Here is a 22,325-nt window from a genome sequence, read left to right as displayed (position 1 = left end):
AATACTTTGACCAACTGAAGGACTTGTCAGTGATGCATGATAGAGAGGCAAGAGTACAGCCAGTGCTCAAGTTGAGGGTACGCGTGTGTGGACAGCGTCCCCCCACTGAGTCAGTGCTTCCGGACCGGTCATATTACTTTCAACAACTGAAGGACTTGGCTGTGATGCCTGGTAGAGAGGATAGAGCACAACCAGTGCTCAAGTCGAGGGCGCAGGTGGGTGGACAGCATCCCCCCACTGAAGTAGTGCTTCAAGACCGGTCTCATTACTTCGACCATTTGAAGGACTTGGCAGTGATGCATGGTAGAGAGGATAGAGCACAGTCAGTGCTCAAGTCAAGGGTACACATGGGTGGACGGCATGCCCCCACTGATTCAGTGCTTTAAGACAGGTCTCATTACTTCGACCAGCTGAATGACTTGGCAGTGATGCCTGGTAGAAAGGTTAGAGCACAGCTAGTGCTCAAGTCGAAGGTACATGTGGGTGGACAGCGTCCCCCTCACTGAGTCAGTGCTTCAAGATCGGTCTAATTACTTCAACCAACTGAAGGACTTGGCTGTGATGCGTAGTATAGAGGATAGAGCACATCCAGTGCTCAAGTCGAGGGTACGCATGGGTGGAAAGCGTCCCCTATTGAGTTAGTGCTTCAAGACTGGTCTCATTACCTCGACCAACTGAAGGACTTGGCAGTGATTTCTGGTAGAGAGGATAGTGCACAGCCAGTGCTCAAGTCGAGGGTACGCATGGGTGGAAAGCGTCCCCCATTGAGTTAGTGCTTTAAGACCGGTCTCATTACTTCGACCAACTGAAGGACTTGGCAATGGTGCATGGTAGAGAGGATAGAGCACAGCCAGTGCTGAAGTCGAGGGTACGCATGGGTGTACAGCGTCACCTATTGAGTTAGTGCTTCAAAACCGGTCTCATTACTTGGTCCAACTGAAGGACTTTGCTGTGAAGCCTGGTAGAGAGGCTAGAGCAGAGCAAGTGCTCAAGTCGAGGGTACAGGTGGGTGGACAGCATCCCCCCACAGAGTCAGTGTTTCAAGACCAGACTTATTGCTTTGACCAATTGAAGGTCTTGGCTGTGATGCCTGGTAGAGAGGTTAGAGCACAGCCAGTGCTCAAGTCGAGGGTATGCGTGGGTGCACAGCGTCCCACCACTGATTCAGTGCTTCAAGACCGATCTCATTACTTTGACCAACTGAAGGACTCGGCAGTGATGCATGGTAGAGAGGCTAGAGGACAGCCTGTGCTCAAGCTGAGGGTACGCGTGGGGGGACAGCGTCCCCCCACTGAGTCACTGCTTCAATGCCTGTCTCAATACTTTGATCAACTGCAGGACTTGGCTGTGATGCCTGGTAGAGAGGTTAGAGGACAGCCAGTTCTCAAATCGAGGGTATGCGTGGGTGGACAGCATCCCCCATTGAGTTAGTGCTTCAAGACCGGTCTCATTACTTCGACAAACTGAAGGACTTGGCTGTGATGCATAGTATAGAGGATAGAGCATAGCCAGTGCTCAAGTCGAGGGTACGCGTGGCTGGACAGCATCCCCTATTGAGTTTTTGGTTCAAGACTGGTCTCATTACTTCGACCAACTGAAGGACTTGGCAGTGATGCATGGTAGTGAGGATAGAGCGCAGCCAGTGCTCAAGTCGAGGGTACGCTTGGGTGGAAAGCGTCCCCCATTGAGTTAGTGCTTCAAGACCAGTCTCATTACTTCGACCAAGTGAAGGACTTGGCAGTGGTGCATGGTAGAGAGGATAGAGCACAGCCAGTGCTCAAGTCGAGGGTACGCATGTGTGGACAGCGTCCCCCATTGAGTTAGTGCTTCAAAACCGGTCTCATTACTTCAACCAGCTGAAGGACTTGGCTGTGATGCCTGGTAGAGAGGCTAGAGGAGAGCCTGTGCTCAAGCCGAGGGTACGTGTGGGTGGACAGCGTCTCCCCACTGAGTCACTGCTTCAATGCCTGTCTCAATACTTTGATCAACTGCAGAACTTGGCTGTGATGCCTGGTAGAGAGGGTAGAGCACAGCCAGTTCTTAAATCGAGGGTACGCGTGGGTGGACAGCGTCCCCCATTGATTAGTGCTTCAATACCGGTCTGATTACTTTGACCAACTGAAGGACTTGGCAGTGATGCATGGTAGAGAGGCTAGAGCACAGCCTGTGCTCAAGCCGAGGGTACACGTGGGTGGACAGCATCCCCCAACTGAGTCACTGCTTCAATGCCTGTCTCAATACTTTGATCAACTACAGGACTTGGCTGTGATGCCTGATAGAGAGGTTAGAGCACAGCCAGTTCTCAAATCGACGGTACGCGTGGGTGGACAGCGTCCCCCATTGAGTTAGTGCTTCAAGACCGGTCTCATTACTTCGACTAACTGAAGGACTTAGCTGTGATGCCTGGTAGAGAGGTTAGAGCAGAGCAAGTGCTCAAGTCGAGGGTACAGGTGGGTGGACAGGGTCCCCCCACTGAGTCAGTGCTTCAAGACCGGTCTCATTACTTTGACCAATTGAAGGACGTGGTTGTGATGCCTGGTAGAGAGGCTAGAGCACATCCAGTGCTCAGGTCAAGGGTACGTGTGAGGGCATATCCCATCCATGGGTGTATTTTAGAGACCGTTTGTAAAACAACACACTGGGCCTCATTACGACCCTGGCGGAGTGGGTTTACGCCAGCGGTATTCGCGGCGGACCCGTCCGCCCTACTACGAGTTCCCGTAGCGCCATGGAGCGTTTTCCGCCTGGTTTTTCCGGGCGGAGAAATCCATGGCGCTACGGGACCTTGTTGTTAATTACGCCACCGTATTTTACGGTGGCGTAATTAACGCCTTCCCCACTCCCATTATACCCTATGGGGCAAAAATGGGAATGGGGAAGGGTAAAATGGGGAATGGGGATTTACCGCCCCGCCAAGGTCGGAATGGGGCGGTAAATCCGCCAACCCCCATGGCGCTATCGGCAGCTTTCCGCCGTGCTCCATGGTGCATTTTGCGCCACGATTTCCGCCAGGGTCGTAATGAGGCCCACTGTCTTTTTCGAAATTACAATTTTAAGCACAACCTGGATATTCAAACCACAGTCGCCAGGTTCATAGGTCAGACACAGCACCACTATACCAAATAACCTGGTGAAAAATAACAACGAAAGTTGAAATTTCACATGTCGGGATTGCACTCTCTGTGGAAAACATTGGCATAGATTATTGGGGTTTAAAACGTGCACACCGTTTAACATATTTAAACCCTATAAGAACAAAATATCATCTATTGATTTTTTGTGTATGTTCTTTTTATGAAAGGCGAATGCCCATTTGTCATGTGCAATTTGAATTGTTATGCAAAGCCAATTGAATGAAATATGCATATTTCACTTTGATATGCTAATATCTGATTACGTAACATCCCATTGCGTACATTTTACTGAGTCCTCCCACTTTTTTCTTTAGGACTTGACAAAGCATCGACTGGAAGTGCCATTTTAAGACGGCAGACACTTTTATGCAAGGTCTTTTCCCATCTTTTTTGGCAGAAAATATGGGCGGAAACAAAGAATGGCAGTGTGTCCTGAGAGATACGCAGCTGATCATGCAGCACACAAGGCCACATTGTGCATAGGCCAATATTACAAACGTCGAGGACAGGTACTGCACCATGAAAGGGATGGGCAGAGCCTTCATAAAAGGGGGAGGGGGGCGTAATGAGATGGATCTGTAAATGCAGTGGGCTAACCAGAGTCAAGTTTTGCATAATAGCCAAACTATTGGCAACAGGGTTCTTCTTGCTATACTCCCAAGCGCTTGGTCAGACAGCCAAAGTTTTCTCAAGCCAGGCCTGAAAGTGAGACCATTTGCGTCTGTGTATTTATTCAAATAAAATGATAAAGTTTAGAATTTGAATATACATAAACATCTAAAAGGAATGTTAGAAACTTTCAGTGTATGACTACAAACTCAAAATACTTACTAGTATTAATAAAAAGTACTGAAAGACAACAGTTTTAAGAAAATGGCATTTCTCAAGATCATAGGAGATTTATATTTTAAAAAAAGTCACACTTTCATGACATAGTGCCTCATTACAATAGTGGCAGTCTGGAAAAAAGGGTGCCGGTACGCCTACCGTCACCCTTGTTTCCGGACTGCCACATTGGGATTCTGCCTGCTTGAGTCACTGTGTCCGATAGGTCTGACCCTGCTGGGCACATGGGCCATGGTAGGCAGACCGGTCACGGAAGCACCAGCACTGTTAGCAACAGTGTCAGTGCTTCGGTGTCCCCTTTCCCATAGAATGGGGACTTACATTTTACCGGCGCCTGACTTTCAGCACCGCTGGGGTTGTAATTTACCGGTGGCACCGGGAAGTCAGATGCCGGTAAATATTAATGGGTCCGATGGCAACCCACCGGTAGCACAGGTAGGGTTACCGCTGGACCCGTAATGAGGCCCATAGACTATGATCACCCCTCTGTGCTGCTTTTCCAGTGCACAGGCACCATTTGTATTTGATGAGCCATTAAAGGGGCGCAAATGCAGGATTTTTAAGTTTTGCACAATGCCACACACCTGTAAGAGACAGGTTCTATTGTACTTTCATGTCACCCTCCATTTAAAGGAGCTTTCATTTCTGACACTAAAGTAGGGGACGACCATAGGTCCCATTCTTGTTGTTCTCAGAAGGAATGATGAGTTTAGGTTCACTTAGAAACGCTGCTAGTAGCACGTTCATTTTGTGGATGAACAGGTTGAATAATATAAAATGAATAATTGAAAAAATAAAAATAAAGGGTATCTTACTCATGTAATTAGTGAGTGGTCAATTCCAGGTTATGTAAGCTGCCTGCATAATCTTGGGGTCTTATAGTATTGAATATAACTTAGCAGGTCATATAATCAGGGAATTCTGGGACACATACATTTCTTTCTGCTATTACTTAAAAGAATCGAGGGTATTTTAAAATAGGAAGCTTCTGTGTCATACAATTAAAGGACAATTGTAGGCTCCGAGTACCTGTGACATCAGGGAAACAATCATAATGTGATTTCTTTCTAACCAGAAGCATGAGGTGAACTTGAATATATTGCTTTATATGTACTTTGTGTGTGGGATATATCCACAGGTACAAGCCTTCTCCACAGTTCCACAGTATCTGTTCAACTTCAATATTGTGTTAGAATTATGTGTCAGGACACTTTAAGCAATCTTCTGATTGTGAACCTTCAATTCAGAAGTTGCACTTCCGCCGGCTGGGCTAGAGAGCCAAGAACGCCCAAAGGACGTCAGAGTCGCCACTACTCTTGGCAGAGTATGATAACCTAAGCAATACTAATATCATATTTAAAATGTTTAAATGATTTATAAGTACAATGCACATATATGACATATGTAATGTGTGAATACGTAATTGTGCCATGAGCATGACATAGATGTAATATATAGCATATATGTCAAGCATATATTGAAATATTACAGGTTCAACGATAGCCACCCTGTAGTTATGGTTAAGTTGCTGTTCCCATAGGAAGAGCAGTTTTGGGGTGGCTTTTAACTTTGGCACTGTGCGATGAATCCATGTGAAACTTTGCAAAAAAACATATATAGACCTGAATTATATAAGTTTGGAGCAGCTTCGTCAAGCAGGGGCACATTTGTAGGGATTTGCCCACAGCTTTCAAAATCAGGTTACATTAGGAATGGAAATTGTTTTTTTAGAAAGTCCTTACAAAGGCTTGTTTTTAGGGTATTGCTACCAACACAGGAAGGGTGATAGGTAGGCACCATAAACTACTTGATGCATCATATGGTGCACGTATTCAAACAGAACATGTCTACTGAAGTTTTTTTGCTAATATAGCAATCTAAAAATACATTCATATCGGCAATGGCTGTAGCATGGACCATAGAGGTGGAGTTGACCAAGTCCATGACTATCAGGATCTTGAGAAATGATAAACTTGGAGTCAAGGGCTAAATGTACAAGAATTACTGGGCAGGTGTGTGGCTAAGCACAGACACGCAACATTTAGTAAGTGGCAGACAAATACCATGACCAGCGAATGAATCTAAGATGAGAGTCAGTCATCATACAAATAAAGGATCAACATTGTATTATCCGTCTGAGGACTGCTGCATGTGCAGCATGACCTCAGGCCAAACCCTAAGGAAACTTAAGAACATTCTGCAAGGTGGAGGCCTACATATATAGCACCCTCAAAGTATGATTGTCATGTTTTCAAGGTAGTACCTCTGGATAGTGCTTAAATTGCTTATTGTTACTAAACAAAAAGAACTTTCCCGGAAATGTGATGCCATCATTGATGTTATCAATGATGCCATCTGTGAAGTCATATTTGAGGTCCCAGGTGTTTGTCTGAGCAGTGTATGGTGGAGGCACGAGTTATAGTTGCATAGTTTACCATAACTGGCAAACTTATTTTTTCTCTGAATTGCAAGGTTTTTATTACAGAAACTTAAGCATATTGTCCCCTTAGTAAAGGTGTTTTAATTGAATCGCATAAATATGTATTTTCGAAAAGCAGTGCTTGTAAGATTTATCAGCTGACAAGTGCTATAAAACAATATTCGTGTTCTGTGCCTAAAAACAAACACTGCGTACCCTTATACCACATGTCTCCCTCTCCACTAGGAATCTAAAAGCACCACGAAAATGGGCCGATCTTTGTAGTGGGGCTGGAGCTCAGCGTCTGGCCCCCGATACAATCTCCCCCTTTGTCCTGTCCTATTGCTAAACCCTTATGTCTTCCTCTGAACCGATAGAGTAACACTAATAAATAGTGAGAAGGTCTGAGTGTGTGTTTTCCCAGTTATTTGTCATGCTTTTTGGGGGTTTCCCTAGATATTCTGCATCGACTCCCACCCACATCCTACCGCTACACGAATCTTGCCCCCACTCATTTTATTTGTTTTGATCACAAATGGCATTTTTCCCAACAGAGAGGTTTGACTCCATTATTTATTTATTTTATTTGAATTTATTTATTTATTTATTTATTTATTTATTTATTTTTATTAAACACTTAAACCCATTGCAATGGGAGCATGCATACGTGTCTGCAGAAGGGGGAGAGATGGTGGGGGGAGGTGGGGGTTTGTGTGCTTGTGCGCACGCGCACACCTATACTCAGATGCACATGTAGCTGTTCTCGTCCGTTCTAAAGCTACATGTTTTTGCAGACCTTTATTTAAATGCTTTTGATAAGTGTTTCCCAATCTCTGACCTTGCATGTATTACATTTGAAAACACTACTATCTGTCCTTGACTCAATAGAACTGCCTATGCTGCATGTGCTCTAAATGTTATTTAAATGTGTACGATAATGTAACAAATAACAGTACTGAAAAAATGAAAAACAAGAAAATTATCGACACACAGATTTAATGCTCTCTCTTATTTCAACAATTCCCTATAACGAGAACAATCCACTTGTTAATGAAATGCAAACTTACAATTATGGCAAGTTGCCCCTGAGTATCCAGTTCCTTCACAGTTGCATTTGAAGCTGTCCCACGTTTGAGTGCATATGCCGCCATGTTCACAGTGGTTGGGTTCACACCTGATCCAAGTGAGAAAACAATAGGATAAGAGGGAAGTGAAAAATACACACTATCTCTAGTCTTGTTTTGGAGAAATATATGCAACCATCATTTTACATTCCTATATACATTAATGTTGGTACAAATTGAATCACAATATTTTAAAAACTAATTTTAAAAAATCAGTCCAAACTAAAGATGGCAAGTGTGTAAATTCGTCATCAAATATTGGATTTTAAAAGAGATGAAAGCAAGCTCAGGGAAATGGCTGAAAACATGACCATGAAACACCTTGCTAAGATCTCTGTTATTGTACGGCTTTCAGAAAAAAAGACTAGATTTTACAGACCCAAAGGACAGACATCTGTATTGGTATTGATAATAACAGGCAGTGAAACCACACAACGACTCTAAAACAGGTTGGATATGCCACAATTATTCCTGCTAGCAGATATGGCAGAAGTTGAGCGATACCACTCTGGCGAAATCCCAGGGGATCTCAACAATACCGCAGGATTCAATTGCTGCAAGGACATGACTACTGAATTCCGCCAGTGGGTGTGTAAATATTTTTTGCATTTTTGTTAACCAAAATTGTGATGAATAGGGATGTGACCTAACAGTTCAGGCTCGATTGCTCCTCGGGGTGGAACCAAGCCTGACTTGCATAAGGTCTTTCTCCTTTCTGTAATGGTTTAGCAGGAGAAGAACGATGGTCTGGAGGGTTGCCCAGAGCAATGCCCCTGGTTAAGATTAATTCTAAACCATCCAGCCATCACCTCTTTGTTTGGCACGAATAAGGATAAGCAATGCACTGTGCCCCTGACGTGCAATCTGACTCTCAAGGTTCCAAAATGTCTCTTCCTCCCAGCCTTGCCTTTGCAGGTGCCTCAGGGATTCTGGAGCTTGCAGCCATCTCAGCCATCCATAGGCTGGCCATCCTTGGGGATTTCAACATCTGGTTTGAAAAACATGACAAACCGTCAACCAGAGAGTGGGTATGGAACATGAGAAGCCTAAACCTACACCAACTGGAAGGGGCCACACATTCAGCAAGACACACCCTCATTCAAACTCTTTCTTAAAGTTCATCAGATGGAATGAGTACAATGGCCTAGAATGAGCCGACTATCGCAATGACCTGTATAAGCTCCCACATTGCTGGCAAGCAATCTGGAACACCAGGAGATGGCGCTACACCAACAAATTAGCTTCTGCACAATGCGAATCCATGGAACTCTTCAGCCTTCTTCCAAGTTCACAAATGCTGTTGCACCCACTATTGACATCCCCGTCCCCAGCTCAGTGTGATGTTCTCGTAGGCCAAGTCCAGAAGAAATGTTAAGACCTAGACACTTGCCTTGGAGCTGAGCTTCTATCCATTCCCAACCCTTCTTTCCCAATTCATCTCACCATGACCACACTAAGTGCCTTCGCCCCCTTATTGCCTGTCTGTTTCTGGGAACTAGTCACCATAAGCAGGAAGGTATTCTCGCTTGGAGAAGCCTACCAACCTTTCCTCTTCATGGAACTCCTCCAATCCACCACAGTAGCCGGTTTGGCCCTGGAGCTCTCCTCGGCACCTCACTACTATCAGGAAATCTTCTGGCAGACCTCACAATTACCATCATCAATCCAAACTCCTCTCTCTACTCTCTTTTTGTGTCGTCCCGTTAATCTTCGTCCTTGTGTCTTTTTTCGCGCCCTGATGCTTGCGAGCTTCGGCGCGTTACAAATAAATAAATAAATTAACCCTTTGATCATAATTAAGATGTAAGCATACGTCCTTCAAAGCTGATCCTGTTTTGCCCTGTATATGTACATCCTATTTTGGGTGTGGGGCTTTGAATTATGTTGTCTCTAAAGTACAGAAAACCCTAAGTAAAACCTATTTTTAGGCATGAAATTCTGGGCCCCTCGGAGGGGGCACTCATGGTTCATGACACCAAGAAGCATAGGCTTGTTTTGAGCAACCCAAATAACTGAAGTGCTAAAGACAGCAGCTATTACGTCACCAAACACATTGAGAGAGCAATTTATCTACTGCCATTGGAGTCCTCGGTAGCCCAAAACCTTCTTGATGAACCCCAGGTAGGCCTTCCACGTGCCCAGACACACTGAATTGGCACTCATCTCCATCTGGGATGAGCTTCTGAATCAGGCAACACATGATTGAGCAACTTCCTCCACCCGACTGAGCAACTTCCTTCACCCGACTTAACAGCTTCCCTCAGCACAGTAGAGCACACAACTTCCATTAGCTGACTGACTCTGATGGGTAGCTAAAGGATGACGTCAGGACTGGAGTTCTTTGCTTCTCTCCGACAGAGTCCAAATCGTCTGTCTTCTCCTTTTCACTCTACCCTTGGTCCAATCCCCTGCTGGATTTCCCAGGGCATCAGTCTCTCTGCTCTTCTGTATTATCTCATCTTATTTCCTCTTCCCCCTTGTGATTCAACCCCACAGCCTCAACCACCATGACTGCAACGTTGACTCCTATATCATCTTCAAATTTCAAAACCCTCTGACTCAGAAGCTACCATTTCTGGCGGATGCCTACTTGAAACTGACTGCTGGGTGTGCCTGAACATTTACAAACGAACTGCAGGGAAGAGAAGCTATGGATTGTGGCAATTGCAACACTGAAGAGTGATTGGTGGGTGGAAGGATTTGAATCAATCATAACCACTAGCATTTCTCTGGGAAACCCGCCCACCCATTGCCTTTCAGCCTCTTGTGTCTTGACAGAAGGGTAAAGACCATATGTAAATAAGGTTTAGTCCTACCCTCATTTGGTCATAATTGGCCAAACTGCTGGGTAGGATCCCTTTGGCACAGCAGAAGGCAACAGGAAAGATGGCAGCGCTGCACCCACTCCTGAAGACCAAGTCCATGCCCCTCCGGACAAAGATCAACGTCTACAAGGCGATCTTCAGACCAACCCTGGCGTATGCCTCCCCAGCATGGATGACCTGCCATGAGCGACACTGAAAGAGTCTTCAGATAGTCCAGCACAAGGCCCTGCGGATATCATCTGGAGCTCCAATCTTCACAAGGATAGCAGACCTTCACAGAGACCTGGACATCGAGATGTTGGATGAACATCTAGCGAAACTGAGTAAGAACTTCTGCCAAGGACTGGATCAGAACCCGAACCCTCTGATCAGAAGACTCACTGCCACCACTGCAAACACCTTCGACCGCTACCCGTGGCCCATCACTGCGAAGACCCTGTGAACCCAGCCCTACTGTGACAAGACCACACAGACCAAGAAGAATACAAGCTCACGACTACATACTTAACCCAAAAATAAATAGTGTTGTTCATGTGTGTGACTTACTTTCCTCTCTTTCATCGTGAGGAAAAACATGTGCATGCTCGTTTTCATCTGTTAACCTTGAAAAACGATTTGAAATACTGACAATAAGGAAAAACAAAGGGAGGAAATAACATGGCGCTAAACAAACGATGCAAATGCTTGCGTTTTTATGTGATGAACAAGAAACGCTGAAATAGATTTTCATCCAATAGTTAAGTTCAATCTGATGGAGTATTTGATAAATGTATGTCGGCCTGCACACTTACAGATTCTAATGCCGAACGTGTTATTTAGCAGCATTGATCAGCATTCAAATATTCAGTGACATTTAGCAAAGATAAGCTCCCTGAGGCTAATCGAAGTGAGCGGACTGTCAAGCAGTTGTTACTGTACGTGTCATCTTCACTCCAGAGTGATGATGATGTGTGGCTTTGAATGATGCATTAAATCAGGATTTCAGTTTCAATTATTGTCATCATCATGGGAGTAACACAAACAAGCAAAGGACCTTGAAAACAGACAGGCGGGACAACAGGCTACGCCACAACATGTCTGCCCTCAGTATTGTTTACGAGCTTTCACCCACGTGATCTGTTTTAGTTTTTGTGTCTGGTTGGTGGCCGGTCGACCCCAGTTCACCAGTGGTTCATTTATGTGAGAAGAGACCCTACTGTTTGAGTTTGCCGTATCAGTGTAGACTCTAGTCCACAGACATCAGGGCATGTAGCACCAGTCCCCACCATCACACGAAGAGGACTTTTCTTATGATTCCCAACATCGGTAAAACAAGTGGGCTTTCTTCATAGGTTGCAGGCAGGGTTCTCTTTGGAAGATTCGGGTTACACCGTAGATGAAGTTAGGAACTAGTGAAGATTTAATTATACAATTCTGCATCCCGTGCAGATGTGAGGCAAGCACAGGTGGAATATCTGAGCCTCTTGATGGAAATCAGATTGTGCAGGATATTAGGGAGACTGCACAGTGATGTGCAATTTCAGAGAAGATAGCACACCACCAGCTGACAGAGTCTGGCCCAACAGATCTCAACCCTTACTTGATTTTGGGGAGTTCCAGCAGTCAACATTCAACCTGCATTCCAAATACCGATGTCGCCCATAGGTTGGCGTCATCATAGTATGCCCCTGGTTCACCAAAAGTGGCATTCTCTGTCCTAAATTGTTGCAATGTTTCCCAAATTGCTTCTGTGATCTACCGTGGAGTGTTCCTCGCCTCATCCACTTGCTTGTTGAGGTCTCTGACAGATTCCAGTATGGCTCTGGATGCCGTCAGCGGTGCGTCCATTGACCGTCTGTTCCTAGAGCAACTATCTACATTGGCATTGCCTCTCCTCTACCCTCAGCTCTCTTGCTCCATTGGCCCTTTCACAGATATGGGTTGCTCGACCAGATCTTGTTTCCAGTCTCAAGGAGACTTCCATAAACATATCAGTCTTCAGCTGTGCATGTGGCAAATTACAACCAAGATGGCCATTATGAGTTACAGAAAATTGAAATGGAACATAACAAACATTTGACAGCAAATCTGCATGGTGCATTTCCACAGCAGAGGTCTCCTAATTTTGCCAAAGCACAGCGTGCTGTTCCATCATACTTTGACACTTGTTTAAACATGCTCACTAGTAAGAGTTCACTGTGGCAGGATTCCTCAGGGATGGGGCAGAGCTGTGCAACTCCTGTGGATTTTCGTCATCTCGGTTACCAGATGCTTTGCACAGCATCTGCTTTTGCCTACTGGAATGAGCACTCTGGGGGGGGGGGCATGCAAGCATTTCCCAGCAGGGTAGTTTTGGGTGCTGCACAGGCCAGCAAGCTGGCCTGCGCATACAGCGCAGTGTGCCCGGATATAAATGGGGGCATGGAAGATTCAGGAGAAAGCGACGGTTGGAAATATAGCGTTTGTTCAGTCACTGCTCCCAAGCCTTATCTGCCGTGAGGGTGTGGGGCGCCCGTTGGGCCTGAGATAGTAGTGGGGTGCTGGGTGGATTGGCAGAGGTCTTGTCTAAAAAACTCTTTTTTTAAAATGATATATAATTTTACAGGCTGTGTTGTAAATAAAGCACTGCTACTCCTTTTACCTGTTAAAGCGGGAGGTCTCTCTTTCCGTCATTTTCTTTTCCATTAGGTAGGGACGGGGGATTTCTGCTCCATGCCCTTCCCTTTGGTTCTTGTACCATTTTGTTAGTAGTGTGGGGGTAAGGAGGTTGGGCGCATTTCTAGGAAGGCCCGGGAGAGGCCTCACAGGACGCTGAATGTTTCCGTCAGTGCTGGGATCCTTTTAGCTGTCTCCGGTTGCTGGGAGTGTGGTGCTCGGCTCAGCCATTAGGGGCAGGGAGGTACGCGCCTCTCACGCTCCTTGTGACGCATTAAGGGGAGTGTTGTGAGCACCAAGGCACTATCCTGTTACATCTGGAGGTGGGGGCCCTTTTTGAGTGGCGGGGGAAAAAAAAGGAAATAAGAATAATTATTAAATAAAGGACACTACCAGGCCATATTTGAGTAGATTTTTATATAGGAATAGCTGCCTTCCTTAGTGCCAGTTGGGCTGGTGGCTATCAGTAAGCATTGTAAGGGGAGTGGGGATCCAGGCAGGGGTATTTTTTAGATAAGGATACACAGGTATTTGGGAATAATATTTTAAGGTACTGTGCATTGCAAACATACAGGACATAAACATGAGCAAGGAGATTTAGCCTACCAGGTTTTGTAAGTAGACATTTATGAGTTTTTTTCTCTGAGGGGGGGCGTCAACAGTAAAGGCTCAAGTTCTGTCTCGGAGCAGGATGGCAAGACAGGGGGCTATGTCAGGTGGTTTGGTGGATGCTCAATCATTGAGGGAGGAGCTTAGCATTATCAGCAGGGCCTCAAAGGCTCAGCTTAAAGGGGCAGTAGAAGAGGTTATGGGTGTTAAGGGGCCCGGGGAGGGGAGGCCAGATCACAGAGCGCCTTCAGACAGGGCCCTTGCATCGGTAGTGGTTTGCAGCCTGTCAGCAGGGAGGGGAGAGGTATGGGAGAAAGGAGCCAGGAAAAGTAGAAGGGTGTAGAGGAGCAGCCAAATGCCTCTGCAGGAAGTCCCGCCCCCTAATGCCTGTATGTTGGAAGCCTGAAACTACACCATGCTTGACACCAGTAGTTGTGACCGTACCGCGAGGAGTGTTCAAGAAAAGGTATCCATTAAGAAAGCCGTTCCAGATGTATGGCTGAAGAGATGACAATCTCTTGGAGAAGATCCCAGATGGAATATGAAAACAAGAAAAAGAGTAGCTGGTGACGTCACAAGAAGCGAGAGTGATGCACTAAGAAGATAAGAAGAAGAAAATGTATGGACTTTATAGAAGCTGATGACGAGATAAGGAATCCAGTTAACATCATTATGCAGAAAAGAAGATTGCATTTGTGTGTGACACACTGCAGAAAATGCAAGCCGTTCAATAAATGTACAGCTGCAGCAACGTAAGTAATCTTAGAAGTTCGCTATATGTAGTGAATAGACTGCAAGCAAAGCCGCTATTGTATAGTGTCTGGACATCAGTGTCACAATTTTAGCAAGTTCAAAACCACGCAGAAAGAAGGATTGAGAGCTGTGTGTGTCGCAGCCAAGAATTAGCAGAAGAGCGCAGACTTGAAGGGTGAAGCTGTTTGGCTTGGTATCAAAGCTGAAGCAGCCAAGAACTGATTATCTATCTATGAATAACAGAAACCGTGAGATGCTGAATCATCCTGTGTTAAGGTGCAAAGAAAGAACACCATGAGTGCCAAGTTTATTCATTCAAGACAATTAAATGCTGCAAAATGGGCCAAAATGTGGTCTCCTGTCACGTGAGCCAAGGGTGGAAATAGGAGTTGGTCATGCAAACCAAAACTGTGATAAGTGTGTGCCTTTACTCCCTTTTACTTCCAAGAGAAGAGAATCTACTGCAAGACAAAGTTCAAAGACACTCTGCATGGCAGAAGGCATGGGCGATGAGAGATGTGGGGCTAATTGGGTGGGAAGCAAAGTCATGTCCACCTCCTGGCACCTGGGTATGAGCTTTCGTGCTGCTAAGGAGCCGAATGTTCCAGACATGGCACGAGTGTGCCATCCAATTGTAGAGGGCCATCTAACTAAGGGCCTTATAGTTTAAGAACCAGTAGTATTCTGTGTACTTAATAAGTGTTGATGATGACTTGCACTAGAAGCAGGCTTAAGTTGTCCACCTGACAGTAGATGTCCTATGACAATCCCAGTCCCTATAGAAGGTATACTTAGATATTCCCCTTGTGCCAACCACAATCCCCCATAGGTTTTTCTTATTTGTCACATAGTATGAAATCACTTATGACATATTTTTACTACTTAAGTGTGTTTTGATGTGATTTGCGCTGAGAGCATGATCAAACGTCCATTGATGTCCATCGTAACTCCCTGTTTTAGACAAATGATATTAAAAGAGTCGAATGAGACTTTGCCAACTTCCTTAGTCGGTCTGATTATTTGGTGTAAGAGTTATTCTGCATCCCATCCTTTTCTTGACAGGTTACTGATTAAGGACGATATGTTCAAGGGATATACCCAGGAGGGCAAATATGTAACGCTTACCTCCAGAACTCAGCAGGAGCACCTTTTCGGGATGTCGGTCTAACCTTCTTATTAGTTTGCGTTGCTCTCTCCCTGACTCACTCTCCCTCTGGTTGATCAAGTTCTGTCACCCTTAATCTTTAATTAGTTAATGGTGGGCTCTCCATCCTGCAACTGTGAAGGGGTGCTTATTCTGAAGAGTGGAGATTGTTGAGGGAGATAAGGTAATATTCTTTAATGTGTGACCAGTGTAAGGGTACGGTAGAATGAGGAAGCACTAGAACGACCCAGGGAAGGTATGCTGTACAACACAGGATGAATGAGGGACAATGTAGAAATGCTTTACATTCAAGGATTTGAATAACAATTCCCCCCTTTTAAGGATTCCTTGCTAAAAGCACACAAGTCATGAACCCTATATCTTTTTTCCCCAAGAAACCAACAATGTGAGAGCGTTCTGTGAGGAAGTGTCAATAACTGTGCAATCCCTATGACAGAAACTCTACAATACTTTTATGCGCACTCGCCAGACAACTAGTAACAACTGGCGAACCGTACCTCAAAATAGAACCCCAGAGTTTGAAAACTGCGCAACACACCTTCAAGAGAAAAATACCCCAACGGTGCACGTGCTAACAAACTAACACAACAATACTTGCGGTGAGTGACTGCTGACAGGAATGATGTCAGACACTCGATTCCACTGACAGGAACGGACAAATGAAAATGTTTGTGTGAAAGCTACGGGTTTACAACTGAGGGAATAACTAGAACTACAGAAGGGGAAACTGTGAAGTAACACTAGAAATTCGGGTTCTGAAGAATGTTGCTGAAGATTCTGTTGACAGGAGCAGACGCCGCGATAAGCGTACACTGCGAAAAGCAGACGACGCGAAGCGTGGAGGTGGAAAGGGGAGGGGCTTAAATATGCTGTGAGTGTGAACCACTAGACCTTCACTGCCACTTCCCATAAACCCCACTAGGAGCCATGTTGGGTGATGAGGAAATGTCTCATTCTGCACAGCTTGGGCATGATTCTTTCTTACCCATTGCCCAAGCACGGAAAGCAACGGCCCAAGAATGTTTAGGGGCCAATCTAGGGGCATGACCCATGATCATGACAAAATAGGAGTAGGGGAGCAGACGCAGTGTGTTAGGTAGCAGGCCGGGAGCAAATGGGGTGGGTGAGGGTGCTATTGGAGAAGGAGTAGGGGAGGAGGTGGGCACCGGGCAAGTTGGTGAGGATGTTAGGGTTGGGATGGACTGAAGTGGTGCAGCGTTACAGAGGAGCCGCGTTGGAAAATACCTGCAGAAGAGTTCAGGGGGGGGAGGAGGACACTATCTCCGGGAGATAGCGAAGAATGGGGAAGTTATTGAGCGACCTCCCCGCAAAGCAGTGTGGTACACGGAGGGAAAGGCACAGCCCCCATGATTGTGGAAGAGGTGGACGTAGAGGGTTTGAGAGCGGCCCCTCTGGCAGGTAGAAGAGGACAGCCTAGAGGGTGCAGTACAGCCCCCAGCACGACAGGGCACAGGGAGGATGAGGGAAAGTCTCACCCCAGAGAAGAGAAGAGCAGGTAGGGGTTGGTGCGACCCCACCGAGAAGATGACACAGGAGCATCGGGGTGGACTCCCCGTGCTCGCCCAATGTGTTTCTGCATGGCACGAGAGTGCACTCGCAACATGAATGTTATATGGCGGGGGAGGATTAATTTGGAGAGGAACATTTTTGCGGTGGGGGATAAGGATCAAGGTGAGTTGTTTGGGACAGAAAAGGTACAGGGGTGTTTAAGGTTTGAAGGGGAAGATGGGGCTGGGGGTAGCAAGAGTTCAATAAGACAGCGGGGACATTTTCTTGGAGACTCTGCTGATGTTTTTTGTCCCCGCAGTAGGAGCCCGTTGAGGAAAGAAAAGCGGAGTGGTGGTGTGAATGCCAGGATGATGCCAGGATGACGCGATTAGGTGACGGCGGGACAGAAAGAGGTGAGCAAGAACGGGAATGGTCAGCAGGATGGGTCAGGCTTGATACTAGGTGGGGTACACACAGTGGGGGGGTGTTGGGCACCTGTGGTGGGTGGGGAGATGGAGAAGGTGTCCGCAGGGGCATTGGTGAGGGCGATGCAGTTTGAGGGTCAGATTTACATTGACAAAGCATTGTCAATGGGCTGCGTAGTTTCATGTGCATTGTTTGAGCATTTTAACTCTTTTCTGCAGTGGGTTTTTACTTATAGTTCTGGTTTTGAGGGAGCTTTGCATTATTTGGACGACTTTCTTTTCATCAGTGGGGCAGGCAAAGAGCAAAAATGTCAGCGAATGCTAGAGGTTTTTCAGACATTGATGCAGGATTTGGGAAGGCCATTGGCGGAGGATAAAACTGAAGGGCCGGTGGTGGTTTTGACCTTTTAAGGAATATAACTGGATTCAGTGGCCATGACCTCAGGCTTGCCGTACGACAAGGTGAGCAGACTTGTAGCGTGGCTGGAGAAGGCGATAGCGGGCCACAAAATGAATCTGGTGGACATGCAGAATATCACATGTCGGGTGGTGGCCTCGGGTCGCACATTTTGCAGGAACATGGCACGTTCTATGACGGGGAGAGGTATCCACAACACAGGGTGAGGATTTCAGGAGTGGTCAGGGAGAATTGCAAGATTTGGCTAAGATTTGTGGAAGAATTCAATGCAGTGACAATGTGACTGCAGGGGACCCAGTTGCATGGTAAATTCACATTTTTTCAAACGCAGCAGCTTCAGGAGGATTTGGAGTGCACTGGAGGAGTAAGTGGTGTGCAGAAAAGTGGCCTGAGCAGTGGCAGAGAGGAGGGAGGAGCATAGCCTTTTTTGAGTTTTTCCCATTGCTAGTGGCACTGGAGTTGTGGGGTGGAGATTTACAGACCAAAAAAGTGAATTCTAACATTGACAATGAGGTGGTGGTCAACATTGTGAACAGTTAGTCAGTCTCAGGAGGATAGCTGAGGGGCAACATGCTCGCCTTGGAAACAAACCGACACAGATAAACACAGGGTCGATCCCTGGGTCCACGCTAATAAACCTCTGGGTATTAAGCACGTTATAAATAAGCTATCATATCATATCTAGGGACCAGAGGGTATTATTTATTATTATTATTTATTATTTCGTTTTACATTTGTATAGCGCACAAACAGCCCAAAGCCATCATGGCACTGTTACTTGTGGCAGACTTAGTTACGCAAGGTTACATACATAGGTTACATGTCAGATGACGGTATATGCTGAAATTGTTGTACATTGAGAATTTGTTGCACAGTATTTGTTACAAAATCATTCAAAAAGATTTTATGTTTAGGGCACCTTGAAGCGTTCCAGTGAAGGCGGGGTGCAGGCTAGATTTACAAACGTCAGTTGAAGAGCATGGTTTTCATAGATTTTCGGAATGCTAGGTGAGAGACTTCTGCTCGCATGGGTGGTGGTAGGGCATTCCAGTGTAGTGCAGCTAGGTATGGGAAGCTGGCCCCACCTGTCCAGATAGACACCCAGTGTCTTTACTGCATTGACCACTGGGATTTTTATGCTGTCGATTGTAAAGTGGGTGAACTGTGAGTCAAGGTTCTTGAGTGTCTCTTTGGAGCCCACTATGAGAAGTTCTTTTTTGTCTGAGTTGAGGCATAGGTCGTTGGTTGCCATCCATGCTTGAATTGTGTTGTAGATGTTGTTAAGCGTTTTAGAGTCGGTATCATAGTCTCCTGTTAGGGTGAGGGGGATCTGGGTATCGTCAGCGTAGTTAGTGTACGAGATACCCAGGGAGTCGAGGATGAGGAATAGGGGTTGAGTGAAGATGTTGTAGAGGGTAGGCGAGATGCAAGAGCCTTGCGGAACACCGCATAGGATAACAGTGGGTGAGGCTGAGGCAAGGTCTGAGAAGACTTGCATGGTCCTTCCTTGTAGGAAAGAGGAGATCCATGCTGTGGCAATAGGAGAGAGGTTACCTGTAGTGGATAGGTGGTGGCATAGGACTTGGTGGTTAACGAGGTCGAAGGCCGCCAATAGATCTAGAAGGAGGAGAAGAGTGAGTTTCCCTTTATCTCTTGCGTCGTCCATTTGGTTTTTTAGGTCAAGTAATGCTGACTCAGTCCCTGTGAGGAACTGGGCGGAAGCCTGATTGGCGCAGCCCGAGAAGTTTGTTTTCCTCAATGAATTGTTGCAACTGCGTGTATGCAGCCTTGTCCAAGATTTTGAGAAGGAAGGGGACCATGGTAATGGGTCGGTAGTTGTTGGGTATGCAAGGGTCGAGGGAGGGCTTCTTTATGAGAGGGCGGACCCAGGCTTCCTTCAGGCAAGAGGGGACTTTGCTTGTGGCAAATGAGGCGTTAACAAAGGCTGTGAGGAAGGGGGCAAGATGGCTTGTGCAGTCTTTGATGAGTGTGGCTGGGCATATGTCTCCTTTGCAATTAGATGGCTTGATGGTTTTCATAATGCTGATTAGATCAGTTTCTGTTATATCCTTAAAGGAGAAAGAATTTGATGCCGTAGGTGGGGGTGGTGTGTGCTGTTGGCGGTCGGGATGTTGAGTGTTTGCCTGGTTGTTTGAATTTTGGTTTGGAGGGTATTGAGCTTATTGTCCATAGCTGATTGGATGTCATCGCACCAAGTTTTATCTTTGGTGAAGTTCTGAGGTGTAGGTGTGGGAGTTTCGAGGTCTCTGAAAATCAAGAAGATTTCTTTTGTGTTGGATTGTGCCTCTAGGATTCTGGGTTCGAAGGAAATGGCTTTAGCCCTAATTATAGCTTTTTTATACTCTTTTGTTTTGGTGTTGAAGTTGAGTTTTGCTTCATCCGTGCGTGTGGTTTGCCAAAGGGTCAGTGCTGCCCGTTTCTCAGAGCACAGTACAAGGAGGTCTGTGGTAAACCAAGCATTGGTGTGGCTTGTAGGCTTGGCCTTGCGTGGTTTGAGTGGTGCAATGGCTTCGACAGCTGCTTTAATGGCTGTGTTGTAGGATCTTGCTAGGACATCAGGATCAGCTGAAAAAGGGGGTCTGAATGCCGGCCTGGCTAGGAATGGAATAAGGTTGTCCTTGATGAGCTGCCTGGAGCTTCTGGTGAGTGCTTTGGGCATGGGTGGCTCAGGATTTTTGTTATTCCTGGTGGTGGGGATGTTGAATTGAATAGCATGGTGGTCTGAGCATGGGATGGGGGTGTTAGCAGTGATGGAGATAGGGTAGTTATGCTGAGCTATCCAGTCAAGGGATTGACCTTGTATGTGCGTGGGAGTGGTGATGGTATTAGTAAACCCGAGGGTTTTGAGTGCTCTGTTGAGTGTTTTGGCTGCAAGATCGTTGTCATCATTGAGGCCTAGATTGAGGTCGCCTTGTAGTATGGCTTTGGTGTGGAGTTTCAAGTTGTCGGAGAGGAGGTCAGTCAGGGTGGTTTGGAAGTCGCCTATGGGACCAGGTGGACGGTAGATGAGGTGCAGTGTGATGGTGCAGTGCAGTGGTCTGATAGTTTGATTTTAGTGAGCAGGTAGTCACTGTTTTCGATGTTGCCTTTGTCTGTTTTCCTAATTTCAAGGGCGTTTTTGGCTATAGTGGCTACTCCTCCGCCTAAGGTGGTGCGGTCTTGTCTGGTGATGGTGTATCCTGGCGGAAGGGCTAGAGTGCAGGGCCTGAGGCTTCATGAAGCCATGATTCGGTTATCATGAGGACATCCAGGTCAAGTGTTGATATGAGGTCATGGATGTCTAGTGCATGGGCATTAATGGAGCGTGCGTTAATCAGTGTGCATTTAAGGTGTGCTATTGGGTGAATTGTTGGTGTTGGAGATGTCGGAAGAAATCTGCACAGCCTGAGTATTGTTGAAGTTATGTTGTTTGCTGGCTGCAGTGCAAGCCTTATGAGAGGGTTGCTGTAAGATATGTGTGGGACTATGAGTGTGGTCAGAAAGAGCAAGGTTCATAGTATATAGTGGTTGACTAGGTTTGCTGGCAGGGGTACAAATATCTACATTGTGGCAAGATGGGGCAGTATCAGCAGTCACACAAATTTCAGCATTAGCAAGGGTACAAATATCAGCATTGTGGCAGAATGGGGCAGTAACAGCAGTGCATACCAAAATATTGGGTGGCATTACAGAATGGGCAGTCACAGATTGAACACAGGGTTGACTTACTTTTGTAGGGGTGACTTGTGAAGTAGTGCTCAGCTGGACTGGGGCTCTAGTGGCCGCGAGACCGTTGTTGGTAGCGGGGTGGGGAGAGCGTGCATGGTGTGACTCCTTGTGAGTCTTGGGCTGCTGGGTCATGCAGGGTCTTTTGTTGGGAGGGTACGATGTCCTGGTCCCTATATATCCATTGTGGTGTAGTAAGGAGGCGGGGATGCTGGGATTTAATCTGGAGTAACAGCGCAATAGTAGGCGCCTGAACCTCGTGTCTAGTGAAGGCTGATAGACACGTACACGCTCATCTGTGAGTAGACGTTCAGGAACACCTCCGAGTAGTAGGATGGGGCAGGCCATTTCACTTGGAGCATGTATTGAAGTCGCGTACCGGAGAGAACAGGGGCAAACAGGGGGAGATGGCCTTTATCATGGCCTTATTCTGCCGCCGGCTTCCGCCTGCCGGTGGGGCGGGATCAAAGATGTGTAGATGGGTTGCCTAGCAACCAAGAGCCTCGCTCTCATGTCGCGTTGCACCGCCCATTTTGTAGGGTCAGGCAGGCCGCAGCGCGATGTGGGGTCGGGTGCCTCAGGCAGATGGTGGCCACGGGCTGCTGGGGCTATAGTTCGATTGGATCCAAGTGGATCTCTGTTGCTGCAGTCGTCGTCATGGCTGCAGTCTGGATGGGTCCGCTATGCGCACAAGGGAGATGGGCTCCTGCCCTCTCACCTGTGTAGCTGCCTGGAAGT

General features: G+C 46.5%; 1 protein-coding gene across 3 annotated transcripts in view; it reads right to left on the bottom strand.

Annotated features, from left to right (window-relative positions):
* CNTNAP2 (contactin associated protein 2) overlaps window positions 1-22,325 on the bottom strand; it is a 3,301,953-nt gene that overhangs the window by 1,301,905 nt on the left and 1,977,723 nt on the right. For all 3 annotated transcript variants that reach the window (XM_069648309.1, XM_069648308.1, XM_069648310.1), the window contains exon 11: window positions 7,467-7,573. In XM_069648309.1, the coding sequence (XP_069504410.1) occupies window positions 7,467-7,573 (107 nt within the window). The remainder of the gene's footprint in view (window positions 1-7,466; window positions 7,574-22,325) is intronic.

Source organism: Ambystoma mexicanum, chromosome 2q (genome assembly GCF_040938575.1).
Source record: "Ambystoma mexicanum isolate Mex_15411 chromosome 2q, UKY_AmexF1_1, whole genome shotgun sequence".
Taxonomy (NCBI): Eukaryota; Metazoa; Chordata; class Amphibia; order Caudata; family Ambystomatidae; genus Ambystoma; species Ambystoma mexicanum.
Note: the sequence above shows the minus strand (reverse complement) of the source record. Positions and strands in the feature narration are given on the sequence as shown.